We start from the raw sequence: 26,053 nt of genomic DNA on the forward strand, positions 1-26,053 counted from the left end.
CAATTCCTTAGAAGGCACACAAGCTACTTGAAAGAAAAGCCATTTCCTGCTCATAAAACACAGTGATTCGGGGGCCTGGATAAGGTGGGCACTACTGGGAATTCCGTTCTCTTTCGAGGTGCTGGCTGCCTCTAAGGGGTGAGAACTCACTTGGACCCACTGCGGATGCCCAGGCCAGGCAGCGGCTAGGCCAAGGTCACCAGAGTGGGGCCAGGAGCTATGCACAGGGGGCAGTCAAAGAACTCCTTTGCAGCATCTGCCAAGTCAGGGCCGACGCTGGAAAAGACCTCTTCCCCGGAGTCCTGCAACCCACATCGCCAGCGTGAGCAGGCCGGCTGGCCGCGTGGTCAGGCCCCCATGTGCTCCACCTGCGGTGGCTCTTGGGCGCTGGCCCTTTAAGGTTCCTCCCCCACCCCCGCCCTCCGGAGTTGCATCAGGCACGTGCTCGCCCCCGTCCGCTTGCTGCGCCGCAGGAATGGCCGCCGGGGGGGCGGGGACGGGGCGGGGTCTTCCGCCGTGCGCGCGCCCGCCCGCCGCCGCCGCCGCCGCGCCGTCCCCGCCCCTCGCGCGCCGCGTCTCGAGGCGCGCGCCCGCCCGCCGCCCGCCGCGGATCGCGTGGTCTGGCTCGGCTCTCCGCGCCGCTCCCCCCCCGGGCCGTCCGCACCGCTGCAGCCCCCCGAGCCGCCCCGGGCCGGGGGCGGGGGGACGCAGGCCGGGGACCCAGGCCCGCCAGGCCCGCCAGGCCGGCCAGGCGCGCCGGAGCCTTCTGCCCGGCGCGCCGCTCCGCGTCCGCCCGCCCGCGCCGCCCCGCGTCCGCGCGGCCCGGGCCCCGGCGCCCCGCCAGCGGCCTCGAGCGGGGCCCGCGGCGCGCCCGGCCGCTCCGCGCAGATGGCCACTCAAGTGGAGCCGCTGCTGCCGGCGGGTGCCGCGCTGCTGCAGGCCGACGAGCACGGCCTGGCGAGGAAGAAGCCCGCGCCTGACGCCCAGGCCGAGCCGGGCCCGAGCGACGGCGGCGGCGAGCCGGACGGCAGCGCCCGCAGGCCAAGGCCCGCCTGCGCCAGGCCCAGCCGCGACGGCGCGGAGCGCGAGAGCCCGCGGCCACCCGCCGCCGCCGAAGCCCCAGCGGGAAGCGACGGCGAGGACGGCGGCCGGCGTGACTTCGTGGAGGCGCCGCCGCCCAAGGTGAACCCGTGGACGAAGCACGCGCCGCCGCCGCCGCCGCCGCCGCCGCCGGCCGCGGTGAACGGACAGCCGCCTCCAGGTGGGTCTGCTCGGCGCGGCATTGGCCGGCGCGGTGACGCGGGCGTTTCCCTCTGAGCGGGGCTGCCGGGGCAGCAGCGGTTGGTGGCAACGGCGCACCTCGGGCCTAGCTGGCCGGACCGGGCCGGGCGGGGCCGCTCGGTGTGCGCTCCGGTGTGCCCTGTGTGCCCTGTGTGCCCTGTGTTCCCTATGCGTGCTGGCGCCCCGGGAGTGCGTGTTGAGTGAACATGTGTCACGGCTCCGAGCGGGGCCTGGCTTTGAACTTAGCAACTTCGCGCCTCGGGGAGCCTGGTGAGGCTTGGGGAGTGCGGGCTCCGGGGTGCCTCGGAGCCGGTGGCGGCCTGCGGCGACGCGAGGGGCGTGTGTGGCGGCGAAGGAGTGGCCCGGCCGGTGCGGGGCGGGCGGGTGACAGTTGGGCGCCATGCGCCGCGCCGGGGCTGTTCGCTGCGCTCGCCGGCCTGGGCTGCGCGCGGGGCTCCCCTCCCCCTCCCGTGCCCGGACGAGAGGTGACTAGGGAATCCCGACCGAGTGCGATCGGCTTGGTCAACGAGGGGGCACACGGCCCGGGGACAAGGCTCTGTGTCTTGGGGGCACGCGGGGCTTCCGCCTGTGTGTTCCCTGGTGTCTTGTAGTGAGCGTGGCCCTGGAGTTTCACCGTCGGAGTCCCAGTACTTTTATTTTTAAAACTCCCTCAAACCGTGGGCACCGAGAAGTCAGAGCTAGCCGCTTTCAGGTCCCAGAGTGCAGGAAAAGTGCAGGCCTAGCTCTGGAGGAACCCAGCACAGCCCATCCTCAGCAGCATGTTGGTTGCCCTTTCGATTTCTCTTACAGGGTTGCTTCATTAGGAGGAGGGCACATGGGGTGGGGGGGTGTGCTGTAGTACCAATGTTCTCTTCCTCTCCTTCCCTTCCAGAATCCTCTTATGCAAGGGGCAGTGCTGAAACCTCCATTTTCTTTCAGATCCTCGCTCTCCACCCACAGAGTGGGGGAAACAACTTTAAGACGCTCTTTGGTCCTGCCCCTCTTTAAACCCAGAGGTATAATCATCCTCCCGAGCCGCGCTCCTCAGAAGTTTAAATGAGGCTGTTCACTCAGGCCGCCGCGCTTAGGTACTGGTGAACCTGCCTTGTGGCTTTTAAATCAGCTGTGACATCAGGCAGGATTGGGTGCTTGAGCTGGCATTTTGTGTAAAGCCAAGGGCCCTTGATAGCTTGCGTCACTGGGGTTATTGATCGTGGGAAGAAGACAGCTTGGCTGGCATCTCAACTTTCCCTCCGGTTAAAGCCAGACATGATTTAAGTGACCCAGGAACAAATTCTAGGTAGGGTAGTTATGTTCTGTTCCGTTTTTGTTTTTGTTTTGTTTGTTTTTTGAGATAGGGTTCCACTTAGTTGTCTGCTCTGGAACAAGGCTGTCCTTGAACTGACAGAGATGGCTTGCTTTTGCCTTGGGAATGCTGGAATTAAAGGTGTGCACCACCATCACCGCAGGCCTGTCCTGTTTTTGGTTTTTTTATTTTATTTTGGGATCATAAAAGAGAGTGGCTACCAGTTGGTTTAGAATCTTTGGAGTAGTCTTTTGGCAGACTACTGGAATTAATCCAGTAGCTTCTGCGTTTAAGCTTGTTGAGGCCTTGGTGCTTTGTAGAGTGAATTCTGTGATTGGGTTGTCTGTCTGGTAAGGTTTGGTTGTGGCCTTATCTCACGGTCAGTGGGATCTGTAGGTCCTATCTCAACTCTGCTTTTATTTGCAGAGTGGACATGTTTAAAGTAACACTTGTGGAATGGCTGTGTGGTCTTGGGAGTTTTGTGTTCTGTGATGTATATGGTTTTTGGAGTCTTCAGAAATGAGTGTCTCATAAGCAAGCTAAGCTTTCCAAAGCTTGGTGTAAATGCCTATTTTTAGCCTCCTTTTGGCTTTGATGGCTGCAGTTTTAGTTTTTAAGGGACACAAGCCATGACTAGTAATAAAATAATGTTTTACCATCTCTTTCCTCCCATGTGGGGTTCTCAATCTAGTTTAAACTTCCAAGGTTTGTAGTTTTTTGAGGGGTAAGTGGGTGGGTGAGGGCATGGTCTTAATGTAGCCCAGAGTGGCCTGGAACTTATTTAATCAAGGGTGGTTCTGACCTTATTCTCTTGCCTCTGCTTTCCCAGTGATGAGATTACAGGAATATAACACCATACCTGGTTTAGGTTTGTAGATTTTGAGACTGGGTTTCTCTGTAACTGCCTTGACTATCCTGGGATTCACTTTGTAGACCAAGCTGGCCTTGAACTCATAGAGTGCCTGTCTCTGGCTCCTGAGTGCTGGGATTGAAGGCTCGAGCAACCAAGCTCTGCAGGTTTATAATTTTAAATTTTGAGATTTGTCCTTTGGACACTCTAACAGTTCCCTAATTAAAGCCACCCCCCTCCCCTCTGATCTATGGAGTGCCTGTGTGGAAAGAGATATATAGGTTCCAGGCTCAGATGTGTTCACAATGCTCTCTTCTATATCACTTGATAGCAGTGTGTATCACCTTCCTCATTTGTATAACACGGATTAACTTATGATATGCCTGCCTCAAAAGATAGTAGTGAACATTTACTGTAATAACTGATACCTGTGCATGGTTTAGTTTGGTGCAGTGGTTCTCGGCCTTAACTAATGCTGTGACCCTTTAATACAGCTCCTCATGTTACGGTGGTCCCCAACCATAAAATTATTTGTGTTGTTACTTCATACCTGTAATTTTACTACTGTCATGAATCGCAGTGTACATACCTGTGTTTTCCAGTGGTCTAAAATGACCCTGTGAATAGATCCTTCACCCCCAAAGGAATCATGACCCACAGATTGAGAACCACTGCTTTAGTGGCTGGGAAATTATGGGACCTTAGGAACTTTTATCTGGATCTCCATTTTTCATTTTATTTTATTTTTTTACTTGTGAAAAGAAAGCAGTCAAAGAATGTACATGTTTTGTTTTTTGTGTATAGCTCAGCACCTCCACAAGAAACACGGATTGCTTTAAAGTTGACCTTTGAACTGGGCATGGTGGTCCACACCTATCAACCCAAGGGAGGTTGAGGCAGAAGGATGACTGAGAGTTCAGGGCAAGCTACTGGAGACACTACCTTTAAAAAAAAAAAAAAAAAGGAACTTTTGGCTCTGTGAGTTGATGTAATGAAAATCCACAAAAATTTACCTTTGCTTGTTTTGGGATACAAAACATATGTATGGACAACTTTTTTTTTTTTTTTTTTTAACATTTGTTTTCTGTGATGCAGTGCTGGTAAATGAAGGTCAGAGGACATCTTCTAGGAGTCTATCCTCTCCTTCCTCCATATATGAGTCCTGAGGACTGAATTCAGATTGTCCTCCTAGGTTACAAGTGCTTATATCTGCTTAGTCATTTTGCCAGCCCATGGGTATAGACCTCCCTTCCCCTTTTCCTCTGTGTAACAACCCTGGCTGTCCTGGATCTTGCTTTGTAGACCAGGCTGTCCTCAACTTGGAGACCTGTTTACCTCTGCCTTCCAGAGTGCTGGGATTAAAGGGGTGTCCCACTACACCTGGCTGGTCATGAGAGTCTTATAGGTTGGTCACTCAAAGAAATGACTACTTTTTTTTTTTTGTTTGTTTTTCAAGACAGGGTTTCTCTGTGTAGCCCTGGCTGTCCTGGTATTTGCTCTGTAGACCAGGCTGGCCTTGAACTCAGATCCTACTGCCTCTGCCTCTGTAGTGCTGGGATTAAAGGCACCTGACTCCAAATCAAGTTTTTTTTTTTTTTTTTTTTTTTTTTAAAGATTTATTTATTATGTACACAGTATTCTGCCTGCACATATCCCTGCAGGTCAGAAGAGGGTACCAGATCTCATTATAGATGGTTGTGAGCCACTATGTGGTTACTGGGAATTGAACTCAAGACCTCTTGAACAGCCAGTGCTCTTAACCGCTGGGCCATCTCTCCAGCCCCAGGCCTAAATGTTTTAAGGTTCTAGTGTTAAAACTGTTCTCCCTACTAGAACCCCAAACTCATTTCCCACCAAAGCTAAATTGAAGCAGAGCATTTAGTGCATGTTTCCTCAAATCTGCCAATGTGGTGGGGAATTCATGTATTGATTCCAAGCCCTGTGAAGGCTGGAGAGAGACTTGGTTTTATTAACTGAGGTTGGTAGCTTGGGAAGGCATGTAGTGGAGTGATTGGCCTTACTGTGTGGTGGTGGAAAGCTCATAACAGCATGAGTGAAACACCTCTCACCCCAGTGCATAGAGAAAATAGGATGACCTTGAAGTTCCCATCCTAACACTCCTCTCCCAAGTGCTGGGATTAAAGGTACATGTGATTACCTAGTTTATTCAGTGTTACCTGAGAAATTCTGAATAACACATTTTTTATCAATAAAGAAGAGGACTTTGAGAAGGGAATGAATGTTAAAGATGAAAAGGTTGAAGTCCAATCATGCATTGTTATGAATCTTGTCTAGATCTTTATTTGAATGAACTGGGCCATGAGATGTTTTGAAGCAAGGTATGGTGGCTCATGTCTATGCTCCCATCACAGGGATACTGAGGCATGAAGAGAATTCTAGGTCAGCTTGTGCTACACAGTGAGATCTTGTCTCAAGCAAACAAATTCCCACACAAGTCCTTTAGATGACAAGTGGGAGATTTGAGAATTTTAGGTTATATTAGGTTATCTTAATTTGTTGAGGGCATATGGTCATTCCCTTGTTTTGAGTTTGTTGGTTATATGCTTTTGCAAATGAGTACTAAGAACAGTTTGAGTGAGGCTTAAGGCCTTTCCACTCTGGTTCATGTCACTTTTTCTTCTGAAGAAGGCACAGTTAGGATTCTTTGCCGGGAAGGGGAGCAGCTTTCCAGCTACCTGCTCAGCAGGGAAAAGTGTTTGGGAGGTGGCTCTGACTTTTGGGATGGGGTAGTCACAAGCCCTCTTGAACTTTGAACCTCCTGAGAGACTTAAGTCTTTGCTGATTCCTGTCTGGGTCTGCAGTGAGTCCCAAACCAGAGTCAGCGTTTTATGCTGTTACTCAGCATCCAGTCTTCTCTTCCCTGGGAAACAAGCAGAAAGAGAAGGAGCAGTGCCCCAAACCACAAAGCCTTCTTAAAAAGGGAGAGCTTGGCAGATAGAAGTGCGCCCCCCCCTTTCACAAAAATCCAATAGGAGCTCGGGAGAGTAATTAATTAGGTGTTGGCTCTGCAAGAGTTTCAGTCAAGGCTCACAGACCTCTGTTGGCTAGTCCACGGTGATCTCAGGGAAGTGGCCAGGAGAGAGGATGACCGGAACATCCTGAAGCTGAGGTTTTGATAACAGCTAATGAAGGCGGTTAGGTGAAGAGAGATGAAGGAATTTAAATTAGAACCTGGGCAGAGTCATGCATACCTTCCCTAGTTTGCCTAGCCTCTTCATTCCTTAAGCAGTGCTGCCTGAGTTCTGAGAATCAGGTTGATGGTACAGCGTCCTACACAGGTGCAATTGCCTCACAGCCAGAAGATGCATTTCACAACCAGATTTGTGTAGACTGAGGTCTTGGGGGAGGGGCTATTCCTTGCCTTTCTAAAATAGGGGCGAGTAGCCAGAAGTTGGTGAGTTTGAGATGGCCAGCTTCCTGTGGCTGGTGACCTGAGATACCTCCCTGAGGGTTTTCCATGAAGTAGTCTTGATATGACACCTTTGTCTTTTGGCTGAATCTTTGGACTGATTGAACTCTAGATGTGGGAGAGGGCCTTCCTGATGAAATGTGTAAAACTGGCCAGGTGGTGAAGGTCTTCATCTTAGTCTGGGGAACTGTTCACATAGCTGTTGACCATCAGAGGCTCCTGCATAGCCAGGATGCATAATATTTCTGTTTGTTGGTTTGGTTTAAAGTAGTCACCATGTAGTCTCAGCAGGTGCTTTTACCCTAATACCCATATGAAGAACAGACTCACAAGAGATTGAACAACTGTCCTAAGTGTGCAGAGAAACTTGAGGCCATCCTGCACTCTGTTGTCTTTATCAAAGTACATCTAATTCACCAGTACCATCCTTTTGGATCTTAAACTTTGCTTCCAGATCTAGATGTTTCTTTCCACTCTGTTGAGTGTGTGAATTAGACATCATTTCTTACTTAGGTTGTCCCAGCAGACTCTTTGTCTCCTGTTTGTTAACTCTTGCTTAGAACCTTGGTGGCTTTCTCAGGCGTCCTTAGCCTATCCTAAGATTTCCTGAGCTGGGTCCTCCAACCGTTATGCACTCCACACCACTTTCTTCCTTCCCAGCAGTACTGTAGTGTGTCTGATAGGCTTCTGCTTTGGGCATTTGTTTCTGGAATGCTCTTTCTCTGGATGGTGGTAATGGTGAGGCCTTCCCAGACCACCCTGCATAGTCTAAAAACTCTGGCCCTCCATTGTATCTCATCCCTCTCACTCTGCTAATCTTTGTTAGCTTTGTCTCCACTTGGTCAAGGTGTCCCCAGCACTACAGTCAAGGCTGACAGGTTGTAGTGGGCAGCTCAATGAACACAGACTGGTGAGCAAGTAGATAGACAGCATGCTTTGTGGGTTTGCTATGTGTGAAGTGCTGAGGGTACTATAGTGGATAGGGGGGCATGCACCCTAAGTTCAGTGTGTAAGAAAAGGCCGTGCGGGGAGAGTGTGTGTGGTACAGCAGGGACATCCAGTGCAGTGTAGCTCAGAGTTGCTGGGGAGCAGGGCTGAGCTGACATACGCAGAAAGAGTGAGTGGGGTTGCTGAGAAGAGACTGTGATCACTTCATTTTTGGTTGAGAGCAGGGTGGGGTTCAGAGAACTGAGTTCCTGTGGTTGGAGTGTAGCCATCTACTAGAAAGGTGGGCAGTCCTGCTTTATAGGAGTGCCAAGTCCCAATTTAAGTGGAAGGTCGTGGGGAGGGAGTCTTAGAGGACTTTGAGTGAAAAGTGATGTCAAAATTTTCCTTTTACAAGATGACCTCTTATATTAAGATAAATGGTTTGGGTCTTCATGCCTGATCCTTTGGACTAGAATTCCCAGATTACAAAAAGGAGCCCCATGTTAAACTACTCCTCAGCCACTCTGCAGCACAGCCCTGGACTGTTGCAGGTCAGTTTCCTTCAATGTCTGAAGTCAGCTGAATTAACACCTGTGCCTAGGAACAAGGAGTTTGCCTTGATCTCAGACAGGCTCCTAAACTAAATGCCTTCCTGAGAAGGCTGGCCTAAGGAGGTAGGCGTTGTTCCTAGACCAGGCCCTAGTGGTCAGCTTTGTTCTGTTGTCTGTGCCCTGGCTTTTGGTTTTCCTTCTCTTTGGAGAGAATGGGGGTTATTAAAATTGGGAGGGCTGCCTAGATGGAACCCTCTTTTACAGGGGCTTTCACAGGTTGGGCTGCTGTGAGCACAGGATGGCAGTGGTAGAACAACCTAGATGCGGGTGTTCGGCTCTGAACTTCAGAGGGTTCATTCCTGGGCTGTCTGCGTTACTTGGGCCCGAGACAGGAAGACTATGTAGAGGAGGAGACTGTCCAGCTCTTGGTGGACATGGGAACAGAGTGAGGAAGGGACTGGGCACATATCCGGTCTTCACTTCTTGAAACATTTCTAAGATCTCCTAAAATTATGCCACCAGCTGAGGACCAAGCCTTTAACATGTGAGCCTCTGGGGGACATTGCATATTCAAACCATAGCACCCACCTGCTAGGACCATTTGATGGTGAGCATGTATAAGTGCTTTGCAGGAACATGGCTCAGAAACTCTTGAGGGCTTGACTTTGGCCTTTCATTTTGCTTAACACAGGATATGTTGAAGCCATTCTTCCTCATGGCCCAGCATCCTCTATCCCTTGATGCTTAGAATTTGGACCTGAGCATTAAAAGGAAGGTAGTTCACATCACTGTCCTCTAGCTGGTTTTCCTGACCCCTACCCTTTGCTGGCTTATTATGGAGGTGGATTTAAGGACTTTGTAAGAAACCCAAATGGAGATGGTGTCTCTGTCTGTCTGTCTGTCTGTCTCTCTCTCTCTTTCTCTCAGTGTGGAAGATGAGCCTGGATGCTTTGTGGTAAAATTGTCCATTTAGTGCTTTGGTGTCTTTCCACAGCTTTGAATTTGTTGCAGAGAGCTCTCCTGTGTATGACACAAGGTCAGTTGTTATTAATAGCATAGCTTTGTTTTGGTGTTAAGTATTATTATTTCAGTGACCTTATGGTTAAGTTTTGGTGCAGTTGTTGTGGGGAGCATTGGTGGATTTTGGCTTGGTCAGTTGGTAACTTTGAACAGTGTCCTCAAGTGAACATAGTTTGAATAGTTTAGACGGTGACTTATTTATTTATTTTTTTTTAAGAACCTGTAGCAACAAACTGGCAAAGTTCTAGTTTGTTAATTCAGAAAATTTTTAGACTCTGTTAGCTACCAGCCTCTCCCTCTCCCTCACAATTAAATTGTAAGCAAGATAAATTTGCCATGGTGAGACTTTTATTCTGAAAGAAAGTCACAAATGGACTAGGTATGGTGGTACACATCTTTAATTCTGGCTCTAGAGATAGAGGCAGAAGGATTGCCCTGAGCTTAAGGCCAGCCTGAGATACTGCAGCAAGAACCAGGCTAGCTGAGGCCACAAGCCACACCAAAAACAAACAAAAGCTGGGCATTTGCCTCCCAGTCCATGGAAAGCAAAGGCAAGTGGATGAGTCTCTCCCGAGTTTGATGTCAGCATGGTCTACATAGGGAGTTTCAGCCAGCCAGGAGCACATAGTGAGACTGTTTCAAAATACAAAAATAAGTCACAGTGTCCACATCCTCATTCCTGGTCTTGCCTCCTGACAGGTTTCGATTGATTTGCTTTAAGAACATTTTAAAGGAACCATCCATATTTTACAATTCTGGAAATTAGACTGGGTGTGGTGACACACATGCCTTTAATCCCAGCACCTGGGAGGCAGAGGCAGGTGTTGGAGGAGGCCAGCTTGGTGTACATAAATGAGTTCTAGGATGGCCGCGGCTATGTGAAGAGACTGATCCTGTTTCAAAAGACCCACCTTAAAAAAAATCTAGAAGCTTAGGGATTTCCAACTTTGCTTTAAAGAACAACAACAAAAAGACAATGCATAAAGCTTTGCTGAGTTGCATGAGAGTACTGAGTGAGGGGCATGGTCTGGAGTCAGTGAGCTGTCACTGACAACTGGTGCCAAAGCACAGCCACCTCAGGACTACTAGCTAGTAGCTGTTTACTTGCAGGGCCTTGAATTTTCATCCTTCATCACAATGGCTTTCTTCCAGCATGAGGCCTTGTGGTCCCAGGTACTGTGTTTCTTCATCAAAAGAGAAAGGACAGTGTTCTGTCCAAGGTATAAGCCAAGAAATGGCCTTGGAGAACAGTTGAGAAGTTGGGTGGGCCTGGAAGGCTCTCCACAGAGCTGCTTAATCTTCTCCTGAGGGAGAGGGAATGTGGTGAGGATGTAATACCAAGAGCACTTGTGGCCTGAGGCCCTGGAGCAAAGCTAAGGATGAGCTTGCCAAGGTCCCAGCTAGCCTTTACCTTTTTGCCCCTCCTGTGGACTAGGTGTAAATAGCATCATTGGTTTCAGTCTTTTAAGGTCCTTCTACCCCAGTCTCATCTTGAAGGTGTGAGGACGACTAAGCAGGTGTCAACTACCACAGTGGAAAGGGAAGAGAGAGAGAGAGAGAGAGATCCCAGTGCATTGTCACCCTTCTCTTTGGGGAAGGGAGATAAGGCTCCTCCCAGACAGTGCTATCCTGTGTTCCCTGGAGGGGAGGGGAGGGAATCAGGCAGGGGCATTGAAAGATCAATTGCTAGTTCAACTGTGCATCTCACTGAGATACTTGGGCAACTTTACTGAATTTCCCCACTTCCTTTTTTGCTTCCTGTGAATGGGAGTTGTTTAGCCACAAGCTCTGTCAAGGCTCTTTCCCATTAGGATTAATTTCACTATATCAGTTGAGTGTCAGAAGTTAAGACTCTGATTGTTGAGATCTCATTCAGAGAATCTCCTACTCAGATCAGACCAGCTTTCTTCCCTAGAGCTAGGCTAAGGCAGTGGTACTTCAGGTATGTGGCATTGTGCTCTAGGCTAGGCATCTGGTTGATGCTGGAGTAGGTAGGATTGGTTGTCATAGGTGGTGAGTACTTAGTAGCATGCAGACAGTGGTAGGCACTTTTTGGGAGGGAAGGTGAGGATTCCTAAACCTTGTGTGTGTGGTTAGATTGGTTCATTACTGAGATATATCTCTTCTGGTCTGTACATGTACAACCTAGGGCTAGTAGAATCTGGGGTCTAAGTGTCAGCCAGCTGAGCAGAACAGAGGTGGACTAGTACAATGCTCAGGTTTATCCAAACAGATCCCATGGCTTGAACCTGACTTTTGTGTGACAGGAACTGCTTGGCTCTCAACAGCTTGAAAAATCACACAGTCAGCCATTGGTTTGAACAAACAGCCTACTAAGAGTTGGGCCCTGGGAATTCTGCTGTGCACTAGAGAGAGTAGCCTGACCTTATTGTTTACCTTCCCACAGGGAAGCAGAGAACTAACTACCAATTATCTGTTCCTGCCTAACAAATCACCTCCCAAAATAGCAGCCTAAAGAAACAGCCATCTTGAGGGCATATGTGCAGTCCTGTTATCCCAGCTACTTTGGAGGCAGTTTCATGGAGAAGTACTGGGCAGTGTCTAGGGGAAGCCATTGTTAAGGTGTTGGCATGATCAGACTAGCCAGAGAAACTGCAGACACTTAGTATCCTCCAAGGACATAGGTAGAAGATGAGGAGGACTCAGATATTTAGGGGATTCTGTTGTGGAAGCTGGAGAGCAATGACACTGAAGTATATATGCTTTAAGATTCCTCAGATTAATCCCAGCTCTTGGGAGGCAGAGGCAGGTGGGTATCTGTGAGTGCAAGATGAGGTCAGCCTGTTCTACATAATGAGTTAGGACAGCCAGGGCTACCTAGAGAAACCCTGCCTTGAAAAACAAGAACAGAAATGTTTAAAGATTCCTCAGGTTTATGGAGAAAGGGGAGGGTGGGGAGCAAGGTGGAAGCAGAAAGGTCTGCAGGAAACTTAGGCAAGTCAGCAGTAGACCTTCTTGAAGGGAATGATGCCAGAGCTACTTGTTGGAGATTCTTGTTCCACAGATACATTTTAATACTTAGTAGCATGTATGATCCAGAAATGACTGAGCTGAAATTACAAGATGGTAAGGGTTAAAAGTTGTTTTTTGGTGTGTTGTTTCTTAGGGGATTTAAGCAGTCCAGAAGGTTGTTTTGTTTGATCTAAAACAGGACTTGAATCATGATATTCAAGTGAGATTTCAATAAAAAATTTTTCCTTTGCCTTCTGTCAGAGCAGAATGTAGACAAGGTCTTTGTTTCTACCTGCAAGTCTGCTCTCCTAGGAGATGTGTGGGCTGCAGAGAGGGCTCAACTAGTTCATCTTTTCCCAGAACCTATGACCACCTTCCAGGGGGTCTAATGCTCTCCTGGTCTCTGGGGTACTGCACTCACAAGTACGTGTACACACACACAAACACACACACACACACACACACACACACACAATTTTAAAAAAAAGTTTTGTTTTTCGAGACAGGCTTTCTCTGAATAGTCTTAGCTGTCTTTGAACTCCACTCTGTAGATCAGGCTGGCCTCAATTCAGAGACCCCCCTCTGCCTCCCTAGTGCTGGGATTAAAGGCATGCACCACCACTGCCTGGCCCTACAGGAGATCTGTGGCTATAGTCCTTAGCTTCAGCTGCTCCAATATCTGACTGAGTGGGGCCAGTGAAACTCTGTGCTCTGGAGTTGGTGGATGACGTAGAACACTCTAGACATTTGGAAAGATGGAGAGTCTGTCCTCTTGCCTTCCTTACCAGAGATATTGTGGGTAATCTTTATCAGAGGGATGTTGTCATCCCAGCACTGGGGAAGCTGAGAGAAGGAAAGAAGTCCAAGGCCAGCCTTTGCTGCACAGCATATTTGGAGCCCAGTCCATGAAATGTCCTCAAAAGACTAAAAAGGAAAACAGTAGAAACTTTATGAGACTGTGATGATTAGGTTGTGAGTCAGGTTTTCTTTTATTTTCAAGACAGGGTTTCTCTGTAGTCCTGGCTGTCCTGGAACTCTCTCTGTAGACCAGATTGGCCTTGAACTCACAGGGCTGGGATTAAAGGGCCCTCCCAAGGGTGGGTGTTTGCCACCACCACCTGGCCAGGTTTTCTTTTCCTTCTTTTTTTAAAAAATATATAGCTTATTTTTATTCCATGTTCATTGATGTTTTATCTACATGTATGTCTGTGTGAGAGTGTCAGAAGCCCTGGAAGGGGAGTTATAGACAGGTGTGAACTACCATGTGGCTGCTGAGAATTTAACCTGGATCCTCTGGAAGAGCAGCCAGTGCTCTTAACTACTGAACCACCTCTCCAGCCCTTTTTCTTTCTTTCTTTTTTAAAATTTCATATGCGTGGGTGTTTTTATCTGTATGTGTGTCTGTATGAGGATGTCAGATCCCCTGGAACTAGAACTAGTGACAGTTGTGAGCTGCCATGTGGGCGCTGGGGATTGAACCCAGGTCTTTTGGAAGAGCAGCCACTGAGAACCACTGAGCCACCACCTCCAACCCCCTTCCTTCCTTCCTTCCTTCCTTCCTTCCTTCCTTCCTTCCTTCCTTCCTTCCCTCCTTCCTGATTTTTTTTTTTAAAACCAACTCACTGTTTCCCTGTGGAATACTGTTTCTTACTTCCTCTGAACATCTCAAGTGCCTAGGGGCTGAACTAATGATGCCATGTCAATCAGACAAAAGGGGTATTGGGTTTTTTTGGTTTCTGATCTCTTGAGCTGGTATCTGCATACCTTTCTGGGCTCCTGCTGGGTGGAGTTGGAATAAGATGTGAATGGTGCCGGCGTTGGTGGCGTATGCCTTTAATCCCAGCACTTGAGAGGCAGAGGCAGGCGGATCTCTAAGTTCGAGGCCTGCCTGGTCTACAAAGCGAGTTCCAGGAAAGACACAAAGCTACACAGAGAAACCCTGCCTCAAACAAAACAAAACAAAACAAAACAAAACAAAACAAAACAAAACAAAACAAAAAGATGTGAATGGTTAGCATGGGGCACCAGCAATAGCAGGGCAAAGAATCACAAATCCTGGATAAGTTACAAAAGGATCATGACCCTGGGTCTTTTTTTTTTAAAGCATGTGTGTGTTCCTGCAGAGGCCAACATCACTTTCTGGGGATGTCGTTACAGGCATTTGTGAGCCACCTGATGTGAATGTTGGGAATCTAACGCAGGTCTCATACTCAGGTCCTCTTGAAGAGCAATACAGATTCTTAATTGCTGAGCCATCTCTTCAGCCCAATGACCCTGGGTCTGAATAGTTTTCTGTTCCTCTCAGGACAGAGACTGCTGTGTCAGCAACTGCTGTGGGTTGTTATTAGTGCTACAATGCAGTCCTGGCTGTCATGGAACTCACTGTGTAGGCCAGACTGGCTTGGAACTCTGCCTCCCAGGTGCCAGGATTAAAGGCATATGCTGCCATGCTGGACCTTGCTGTGAGTTTTGACCAACTGGATAAGATTTCACTAGTAGGTCCAGAGCAGGCTGAGATGAAAACATGGAGAAGTCAGTTCTGACTTTGGCCTTCTTTTCTCATCTTTTCTCACAGTGGGTGTTGTGTACAGTACTAAGCCAAACTTCTGTGCCTCTGTCAGTTTGCCATAGAGAGTCTGGTTAAAGTTTTGGGGTACCCTTACTTCTTATATGCTTATCAGAGCTCTGAACCTCTACCCATTCATTATTGCCATTCATTTTTACCAGTCATGTAGGGCCTAGTTCTGAGCATTATCTTTATTTTATAAGAAAACGGGACTGGCAAGATAGTTAAGAGCACTGGCTGCTCTTCCAGAGGACCTGGGTTCATTTCCCAGCACTCACATGGTAGTTCACAACTGCCTGTAATTCCAGTTCTAGGGGACCTGACACCTTCATACAGACATACATGCAAGCAAAACACATTGCAATGCACATAAGCTTAAGGCTGTGCAGTAGTGAGTAGTTGAGATTTGCCTGTAACACATTTACTCCAAAAATCAATATCTTACCTGTTGCCTAGCCTGCATTCTCACTAAGAGAATGTGTGTTTACATATGTATGTACATACATATGCATATATCTACAAAACTTGAGCTGTTTCTGGAAGGAGAGGGCCTATACTTACCTTCAAGCATCAGTCCAGAGGCCCCACTGTCCCTTTGGCAGGCTGGGCTCTCTGGGCATAAGACTAGTGGGTATGAGCCAAATCTTGGGAATGTTGGATCCTGCCAGGGAGCCTTGGCCCTTCTTCTACCCAAGAGATGTTCTTTTTAGTTATGTTAGGGCCATACAGATCTGTTGGAAAGAGAGCTGCTGACCTTGGGGATTTTTCAGGTCTAGCCTAAAGGGCAGCAAGGGTGGGCTGGCTCTCCACAGGCTTTGTGAGGTCCTTGGGCCACTAACTATTATGTGTTGGGCCTTTTTCTTTTCCCATTTTTCTTTCTTTCTTTTTCTATTATCAGCTTGGTACAGTATAAATTCTTATCCTAATAGTGAAATGTTTCCTTTCAGCTTTTTGAAGTGGAATTTTTTTTTTCTTTCCCTGAGACAGGGTTTCTCTGTGTAGCTTTGGAGCCTATGCTGAAACTCACTTTGTAGACCAGGCTGGCCTTAAACTCAGAGATCTGCCTGCTTCTGCCTCCCAAGTGGTTGGACTAAAGGTGTGTGCTACCACCACCCGACAAAAATCTTTTTAGATTACTCAGGCAATAACAATTTATTATATATTAAAAAAAAAGTCCAAATAGTAAAAGGAAAATCGCGCCATTGTGTCCCACCAGCGACCATGAGTACTACTAGTAAACACTAATAGGATTACATCTTTCTCTAAACCAGTATTGCCTGCTAGACATACAGTACAGTGAGCTGGGGATGTTACTCGGTTGGTAGAGTGTTTGCTTAGCACGGATGAGGAAAGTTCCTGGCTCCCAGCAGGCTTGAGAGAGGGAAGACAGGAACTCTAGACAGCTGCTGCTTGTGGTCCTCACTCTCTGCTTGCCCCCTTTGGCTCTCTGAGCTCTGTGGGAAGTCACAGAGTCATGCTAAGAAACCCTGCCTTGGCTGAGAGAAGCCTGGCAGCATAGGCACACTTCTTAATCTTCACTACCATGCGGGACTAGTGTTCTTTCTTCCAGACCTGCTGCCTTCTCAGAGTTCTCATAGCCTAACATTTGGGTTTTTTTTTTTAAAGTAGCCGTAGAAGAAATCAGTGGAGGGTAGGCAAAGACCCTCATCTGGGCTTGTCTAGGAAGTGCCTCCAAACCTCCAGGACACCGTTGGTACATGCTGACCAGCAGAGCTAGAGTGGGTATATAATAGACTCCCTAGTCTAGGGCTGCCCAGCATTCATGTGGAAGGGCATCCATCCTCTTGTTGTCAAGTGCACAGAAGCCAGTTTTCCTTGTTGCTTTGTCCTCTCATTCCCAAAATGAAACGTGTTTTTTTTTCTTTTCTTTCTTTTTTTTTTTTTTTTTTTTTGGCTGCTTCCCAGGGCACTGTTTGCCTGCTGCTAAACAGCTACCCCTTTGAAGGAGGCAGCTAGGTTGCCCTTGTAGTGACTGTGATGTGTGTGCATGGATAGCATGCCATGGATAGTGGCAGTGAGCAGTGTAGATGCTATTAGTTTTTCTGGGACTGCAGTGATAAGTCAGGCTATCTGTTCTCTCCTGTTCTATTACTTGCCCCAAGACAAATAAATGTTGCTCAAGGTGGCAGTGGCCTACCAGCTACACTGTCCTACTGGTAGCTGGAACAGGTGAGCTAGGACAGCCCAGTACCAAGCAGCTATCAGGCCACCATCCAGGTCTCCTTCAGAGTACTTGGCTTGTGTTTCTGCATTTGTTCTTCCTGGCTTTCCTTCATTTCTTGGGGGAGAGCCCAGGCTTAAGAGTTGTAAGTCTTGTTTTAGGGCAGAGTAGTCTGCATGGAGACAGACTGATCCCATTGTCAGCTTTGTCAGCTCATACATACCAGATCCTGTTTGTGGTCCTGCCTTCACCATCCCCAGCACATCATATGCACATGTAATTGAGAGAACAGCGCTGTTCATCCATTGCTGACTGGAGTTGTAAGCACTCAGTTGGTGGCTGTTGCTCTTCTGCCTATAACAGGCATAGATCCCAGACTTTTTTTAACATCTTGCTGCCTGAGATCCTGTAGAGTGATGTTAGCCAGTAGCATGAGCCAGTCACAGGTAGGATAAAGACTAAAGCCTCATAAGCTGGGCACTGGGAATGGGGATTGGCTGTTCACCATTGCTTCCCAGTGGCAGGATCCCTGGCCTGGGACCTCAAAATCAGTTTGCTGGCAACTGAACCCAGAACCTTAGGAGTACTGGGTGAGGGCTTTATCACTGAGCCACATCCATGATCCAGTTCACCATTGAGACAAGTCAGCAAAATCATATCTCAGTTCTGTGGAGTGGGAAGACAGCAGCTTATTCTAGTGAGACAGATGTAGTGGTGGTGGGTGAGGAAATAATTAGCCCTGGTCATCAAGGGTAAAGAAAAGTAACTTATGCCCCATTCAGTTTTACCCTGGGCCTGAGAGCAGGGTTTAAATGCATATCCTGGCTTTTCACCTTGTTTCCCCCTTTCAGCCTCCTCTTTGACATTTTGATCTGTGGGCTTTTTAGTGTCCTGCACCCATTCAATTCTGCTTCTGGAAGCAAAATTCTCTGGGGCTTTCGTTTTTGCTCAAACCCAAGACCTTGCTGTTTAGTAGGCAATAGGTCATCATTGCCTTTGTGATAACAAGAGCGTTGACCCTCACCACCCCTCAACCCCTTATGCCCCCCCCCCCACACACACAAGTGAACTACTTTCAGAGAGCTAAATTTCTATTGAGTAGCCTCATTTCCTATAAGACTTGCAGGCATAGTAAAGTGTGGTGGTACACACTTTAATCCAGCATTCAGGAGGCAGAGCAGGGAGAGGGCCTTGGATGGAGTTAGAGGTTCATCTGGTCTACATAGTGAGCTCTAGGATAGCCATAGCTGCTTTGAGAGAACCTGTCCCAAAACAAAGCAAACAAAGTCTGCAGACTTGAGCTTGGAATTCTTTTGGGGGCATTAAAAACAAACAAACAAAGAATTCTATCACCGAGTGGTGGTGGCGCATGCCTTTGATCTCAGCATTTGGGAGGCAGAACTAGGCGAATCTCTGTGAGTTCCAGGCCAGCTGCAGAGTGAGATCCAGGATAGGCACCAAAACTACAGAGAATCCCTGTCTCAAAAAAACAAAACAAAAACCTCTAGCATTTATTTCCTGTGTTACTTATGTTTTCAGGTCTTTGGAGTCACATACTTTTCTACTCTGTGCTCTTTGGCTTAAACTTAAATTCTTTTGGCTTTAGCTTTGAACTTCTTTTTTTTTTTATAATCTATTTATTTCTATTTTATGTGCATTAGTGTTTTGCTTGCATGTTTGTGTGTGTGAGGGTGTCAGATCTCCTGGAACTGGAGTTATAGTTGAGAGCTGCCATGTGGGTGCTGGGGATTGAACCCAGGTCCTCTGGAAGAGCAGCCAGTTCTCTTAACCTCTGAGCCATCTCTCCAGCCCCTGAGCCTCTTCTAAAACAAGGTCTTTTGCTGTGAGGATTGTAGAGGTAATGCATAAAGACTTACACCAGGAGGCTTGATTTCCCAGAGTAAGTGCTTAGTAAGCAGTAGTAGCCATTATTTTAAGGGACTTCGACATAGGACATTGAGTAAGGCAAAAAATAGCAGATTTAGGGGGAAGAAAAGGTGGAAACTGGCTCTAATGATGACACAGATGGACAGTGACTTTTAGAGTTTTTGTTCTCCTAGCACAGCCACAGTTGGGAGGTTGGTGTGAAGCTAAACCTCAAGCCTCACCCAGACGGACCAACTCCCTGTGACCTTGTGTTTGCCCCAGCCTTCAGCTCCTCAACCTCATCGTTCTTTATTCCTGGCTTGAAGTGCAGACTGGTCAGTAAACTCTGGTTCTGTGCTCACATCATTAACACTTCCTGATCCCTCTCCTAATTAGGTGTGAACCCCTAGCAGGGCTGGAAGCCAGGCCCTTTCTCTACAGCAGGGAATTTGTTAAAACTGGAGTTTCCAGCACTGCACACTTTACTAGGTAGGTTCTTGGGATCTGGAGAGAACTTGTCCCTACCCGTTTGATCCTTAGACCACAGAAGTGCCTTGGTACTGTATATCTCTGGTCATGTTTCCACAGCTGTGAGGTGAGGACTTTTCACATAGTTGTTTTCTGCTCTGGAATCTAGTTGAGTAGTGAAGTGGGGAGGACTTGGCCTGTATCTGTACCCGCTCCAACCATCTTTTTGTTTGGTTTGTTTTCCAGACAGGGTCTCTTTGTAGCCCTGGCTGTCCTGGAACTCAATTTGTAGACCAGGCTGGCCTCAGACTCACAGAGATCCATCTGCTTCCCAAATGCTGGGATTAAAGGCACACAGCTCCACCATCTTTTTAGTATTATTACCATTTTTTAAGAGAAGCTCTTAATTCACCTAGCAGATGTAATATAAAATAAAAAAAAATATTAGAATAAGAATCTGGCTGTACTAGCCCCTAGCTTAAGAAGCCCTGATTTCAAAATGTCAGATGGTGTGGTTCTGGGTAACCCTACCGAATTACAGTTTCAGATCCCTTGATTTAGTGTCAAGTTACGTCCCAAACCATCTTGGAATTGTCTACTCTTTTGCTGCTTGGTCAGTGTGGGGGAAGCATTATATACCCAACATAATCTTTTTTTGTTTTTCTTCCCTGTTTGGTTTTTTGAGACAGGGTCTCACTATGTAGCTCTGACTGTCCTGGAACTCACAGAGACTTGCCTGCCTCTGCCTCCCAAGTGCTAGGATTAAAGATGTACCACCATGCCTAGCCCTAACAGATTCTTATTCCCACCATTCTGAGCAGAAAGTTCTAGAGGGTAGAATGAGCAATCTACATGCTGATAAAACTTCTCAGATGGTAATTCTTACTTGACACTGGGGCTGAGGTCTTTAAGCTCTAAGTCTCAAAGGAAGCTTGTCTTCATGGACAGCTGGCTGCTTTTGAGAGAATCAGCATATAAAGTAAAAATCATCATGAGGGAAGCCTGGAAAGACTGTAGGCTACTACCCACCCCTGGGGTGGGGGTGGGGTGTTCTTGACAAGTATTCACAGCAGAGACTAGTACATCCAACACTTCTGAGTTTGAACAGGAGGTAGTGGTCCATCCTTCTCTCTCATGGTAGCCAGGTTTAGCACCTAAGAATATAGAATACCAGTTAAGTTGGGTTTCAGATAACTGAATTTTTTTTTTTTTCAATTTTTTTTTTTTTTGAGCTGAGGATCGAACCCAGGGCCTTGCGCTTGGTAGGCAAGCGCTCTACCACTGAGCTAAATCCCCAACCCCAGATAACTGAATTTTATGAGTATTTTAAGTGTGTCCTGAGTATTGCATAGGACAATTCTTATTGCCTACCCTAAATTCAGATTAACTGGATGTCTTGAGTTTCAGTGCACTAGCTGCCAGCCACACTTTCTCTATTTCCATCCTTTTGGGTCCTCAAAGATTTGGAAATTGCCCAAAGCAATGAAAAGCTGTACCTCCCTGAGCTCATTTCACATTAACTGCTGTGAGTGAATGCCATGCAGTCCCAACAAGCAGCCTGCCTGACATATTGTGTGCTACTTTATTAGTCATTAATGATGTGTTGCCCAGTTAAAGCTTATCAAGTTCTGGGGTATGTGAGATCTGATCTGTTGGTTCATTTTGACCCATCTGCCCAGGCCTTATGTGTTACGTTGGCAGTTGGTTAGCACATTCAAAGATGGGTTCCACAGTCCATGCCTTTAACCCAGTGGCTAGGTAGGACATCGTTGGTGGGATTGGTTTGGTGTGGGAGTCAGGTCTACTCCACTGTTTTATTTTTTGAGACATAGGGTTTCACTGTGTAGCTGAATGAAGCTAGCCCCAAACTTGCTGTGGTAGCTCAGGTTCTCCAAAGACTTGTGATCTTTCTGCTTTCCTGCTTGGATTATAGATGACCTGGCCATTCATGGCTCTCCCTCCACATCTGTGCAAAGTGTAGTATGTGGTATCTCAAAGGCATCTTTTAGCAGGATCTGGAGACCGTGGGTAGAGCAACATGGTAGTTGCCCCCCCCCCCCTGCTGTCTAGGCTTCTCTTCTTCCCTATTGGGACATAGCACACAGCACTGGACTGATTGGGTTTTAGGAGCCAAGGCTGCTGCCATAGAGATAAGTTACCATGTGTTCTCAACCTGCCCAGCTTGGTCTATTCCTGCTATGTAGTGACTTCAAGCTTATAATTGAGGGACTTTTAGGGCCCATCCTAGTCCATTGCTCCATACTGAAGAATAAAGATGGCATCTTGTTCAAGCACCCCTCCTTTTTGGTTAGAATTCTGGTGCCTGTGAGGAAGCATATGCACAGTAGAAGCTCTGTTGATGTTCAGAGAAAGCCCCTCCCCTACCTCATGAGCGGGAATGGGTATATACAGCTTTTTGCTGGGGAGAGTATTGAGAAGACTCTATATTGGGAAGCTGCAACATCATATCCCAGGACCACTTCAACAGCAATTCACTGCTGCTGTGGCCCCCGGGTTGCTTCCAAGCCCGCAGACTCCCAGCATGCAATGAAGATTTTCGGTTCCTCTTCAGTCCTGCCTGTGTTGGGTGTCAGCATATCCACTCCCATGATCAGGGCAGTAGAATGTAATTTCTTGGAGAGCCAGAAGCCTCTCCCAGCAGTCAACTGCTTGAGATTCCTGATACAGGGCTGTAGAGGTGACTCACATGTGTGTTCTTTGGAGGCTGAGTCAGGGAGATTTGACAGTAGCCTAGGCTTTTTTTTTTTTTTTTTTTTTTTTTTTTGGCCCTTTTATTTTTATTATTTTATATGTACAAGGGTTTTGCCCACATGTGTGTCTGTGCCATGTGCATGCATTTTATTTTATTTTTGTTTTTTTGAGACAGAGTTTCTCTGTGTAGCCCTGGCTGTCCTAGAACTAGTTTTTTAGATCAGGCTGGCCTCAAACTCAGAGATCCTCCTACCTCTACCTCTCAAGTGCTGGGATTGAAGTCATGTGCCACCACCATCTCTCTGCAGCCAGTGCTCTTAACTGATGAATCATCTCCCCAGTCCCACCTGGACTTCTTAGACCCTGTTTCAAAGATGAACAAAACAAAACAAAAAAGAGTTTGTAGTACTGTAGGTGGTTGCTCATCACCAGACAGAAATTATCTGTGTTATGGTAGCATCATCTTGGGGGTAGTGACAGTCGAATCCAGCTTGCAGCAGAGCACCCTTGTGTCTGTGAACAGGATGGGGCTTGGGAGTGACTTAGGAAGCCACAGGGCTATAACGCATGGAAGTGTTTTCAGGAATGAATTTTGAAGCTAAGGGTGATGATGGTGATGATGGTGTATGCTTTTGTCTTTGATCCCAGAACTCATGAGGTGGATGTCTGAATTTTAGGCCACCCAGGGCTATATTGGGAAAGGAGTGAAATTTGACTGGTGGCACTCATCTATAATTCTAGTAATTGAGAGATGGAGACAGAAGAATCGGGAGTCCAGGCTAGCCTGAGCTACTTGAAACCCCATCTCAAAAATCCTTCCTCGAATAAACAGTGACTTAGCTAAACAGTATCAGCCCGTGGAATTTTACTGTTTGCTTGCTTAGGGACTAAGCCCCTCTTGGAGCATTAAGCCTGTGTTCAGGACAAGGGGAGTATTCCAGCCACAGGATTGGTGGTGGGTTATAGTACTCCCTGGGAGTCTTTGCAACCAAAGCCTATGGATTAAGAGTTTGTTGTGCTGTTTTGCCTACTTCACACTTTCCCACAGCTAGCCTTGGGTGCTTAGACTGGTGTGAGAATCCAGAGGTGTAGCCTGGCTGCTTGGTTGCAATGCATAGGGTCACTTACCTCTATCCCTGAAAGTTGAGAGGCAGCCATATGTTTGGTCAATATTTACAGTGAGCTTTTGACACCAAGACCGTAGTCCTGATGCTGGGGACCTGGTAGAGCTCCCAGCAGTTGTCTGTGAGACACTTGGCCAGTTTGTAAGGCAAGGTGTGCTGGGCAGGAGTCCTTGTGAAACACGAGCTAGCTGTGCACATAATGGAGTTTGGCACTGTAGGCTGTGTTGAGCTAGTGATGCTAATGGTCCCTCCCTCCTGAATGAGATGGGTTCATAGATGCCAGCACTTCAGGGGTCATTGGGCCTTTGGAATTCCTGACACCATAGACCGAGTTAGAACCTGATCTAGAATTGCTTACTAGATGGCATCTTCCTGTTGGGTAGTGGTGGAGGAAGGGCCTCTTGGAGGCTTTTACTATGGTGAAGGAAGGATCACGTGATCTGCTTTGCTTCAGCATACCATATGTGAAAGGAAGTCTCTTGCCTGTTTGCTCGCCACTAGAAAGGTGGCATCCTCTGGAAGAGATTCAGTGGTGTCTTGTTGGAAGATACCCACTCAATCTTTGTATAAGTCAGCATGCAGCTAAAGGTAGTAGTTGCTGATCTGACTAAAGTCCAGTAAGTGCTTCAGAAAAGGCCAACCAGGGAGCTGGGATTTCAGCCCACTTTCGGATAGAGCTTCAGGAACTGGTCCCAGCTGTGGGGGTGGCCATCACCACTATTGAGCTTCAAGGTCCCTGTCTGGGCAGGAGTGGGAGCACTGAATGCACGGGTCACCATAAGCTAAAGAGAGGCCTTGGGCTTGGCCAGGCTAGCAAGCATCATGTGACTGCTACCTAGCACTCCACTCTCCTACCCAGCACCTCCCCTCCCCCACGCCTGTGAACTCACGCACAATACCTACTGCAAGGTGGATGTTGGCCTGCAACTTCATTTCTTCAGGGCCTCAAGATGATCTGACCTTCCTCCTCCTGGAGCCCCTCCTGTGTTTTATCTGCAGGCCTGGGGGCTGGGCAGGAGGGGTAGGGTAGAGGAAGGCCTATAAGAAATGGCAGTCCAGGCCACAGAGAGCCCATGCAAAGTATGGAGGCTAACCAGACATACTTTTTACCCTGTAGAGAAGCCTCCTGTTGGGGAGTTGCTGGAGTTTGTAGGGACAAAGACAGACTTGTCCATCTCTAGGTTCTGACTCTTGACTCTGCCTAGGCTGGCCTGGGAGGGAGAAGCACAAGTGGGTCGCCTTCTGAGCTGGGGTGAGGCAGGACCCTGTGCTCTGGTACAAGGTTTGGCTGAGGAACCTTCCTGGGGCAAAGTCTGGTGGAGGACGAGGGGTGGGGGGGGGGGGGGCGCTAGCAGATGATCAGGTCACTGGCACTCAAGGACAGTGCTGTTTGGCCTGCTCTGTGGCCACTAGCTTCTTTCCCACCTTTTCCTGGTGGTTAAGTCATGGCCTTTAATGTTAGAATATACACTCTGGGATGTATTCTGTGGCTTGCTGACTCTGACCTTGGCCAACACTTCTAAGCATATATCTTGATTTTCTTGTTTATAGGAGCAAGGAAAGGAATAAATTCATCTTTCTTTATCTTAAAGATTGTGAGATCCAGCCAGGCACATGCCTTTACTCCTAGCCAGCACTCAGGAGGCAGAGGCAGGCAGATCTCTGCGAGTTCGAGGCCAGCCTGGTCTACAGAGTGAGTTCCAGGACAGCCAGGGTTACACAGAGAAACCCTGTCTCAAAAAAAAAAAAAAAAACTTAAAAAAAGGGGGGGGGAGGGGACCCATGTCATGTTTAACTGTAGCTACGATCATTAGCACCTCACACCTTGCTTGGGATGAGGCTTTTGTCCTTTTTGCGTTTTCTCATACCTGCAGAGCCCTATCTGGATTTTATTGCATGCATCTGAGGAAGTTGCTGTTAGGGGGATGGCCAGCAGTGCTCTCAACCATGCATATGATAGAATTGGTGCCTGGCTTGGGCCCAGGGCCTTCCTGAGAGCCAGTAATATCTAGGCTGCTTGTTTCTCTTTTCTCCAAGGTGGCTCAAGAGTAAAGGCCAAAAATTGGAACCAGGACTTCTGAGTAGTCTGCTGGGGCCAGGCCCTGAACTAAGTAGACTCTGTGCTTGATGTTGTGAGGGTAGCTTGGTCCTTGTACTCATCAGGAAGCCTGTTGCCTGGAGAGGCCATTAGGTAACGGAGTAGTTAACATGTACTGTGTCTGAGAGCTCCTAGTAGAGGGTCTTGGCTTTACCCAGGTTCTGGGGGCATCTCTCAAAAGGACTTTGGCTTTGGCCTGGTGGGGAAGCCGGGGGTAGGGATGGGATAGCTAGCTGGCTGGTTTGTGAATCTCAGGCAGCCGAGTCCGGCAGTCAGGCTAAACTCACCCTGTTAGACAGTGGTCTGTAGGATATAATAACGAGCACCAGGAAATCTAGGACCTCCTGTTCTGGTCCCACTCTGGCCACCCACTCCTTCCTGTAGATTTACCAACTAGCTTGTCCCATCCCTCCATCTGTCTGGCCCATGGTTTCAATCCAATATTTTTCCCCTACCCAGTCTTTATGCCATAACCTCACAGAGTTGGATCACTACATATATACCTTCTCCACCAAAAACCTTAATTATTTTCCATGTGGTTGAACCAAGTCTTCAATGCAACTCAGGTGTACCCTGTGGGTGGGTAGCCTTTGTTACAAAATGTTAGCAGCCTTAGGTCTCTCTAGTATTGGACAATACAGAAAATATTTGGTACCAAGTTTTTGCTGGGCTGGAGGGATTCCCTGGGGCCTGGACTTT

At 47.9% G+C, this 26,053-nt stretch overlaps 1 protein-coding gene across 2 annotated transcripts in view; it reads left to right on the plus strand.

Annotated features, from left to right (window-relative positions):
* Positions 1-833: 833 nt before the first annotated feature.
* Positions 834-26,053, plus strand: part of Larp1 (La ribonucleoprotein 1, translational regulator) — a 49,764-nt gene continuing 24,544 nt past the window's right edge. For both annotated transcript variants that reach the window (XM_036197836.1, XM_036197837.1), the window contains exon 1: positions 834-1,261. In XM_036197836.1, coding sequence (XP_036053729.1) covers positions 889-1,261 — 373 coding nt within the window. In that variant the 5' untranslated portion in view covers positions 834-888. The remainder of the gene's footprint in view (positions 1,262-26,053) is intronic.

The sequence above is a fragment of the Onychomys torridus genome, chromosome 8 (genome assembly GCF_903995425.1).
Source record: "Onychomys torridus chromosome 8, mOncTor1.1, whole genome shotgun sequence".
Classification (NCBI taxonomy): Eukaryota; Metazoa; Chordata; class Mammalia; order Rodentia; family Cricetidae; genus Onychomys; species Onychomys torridus.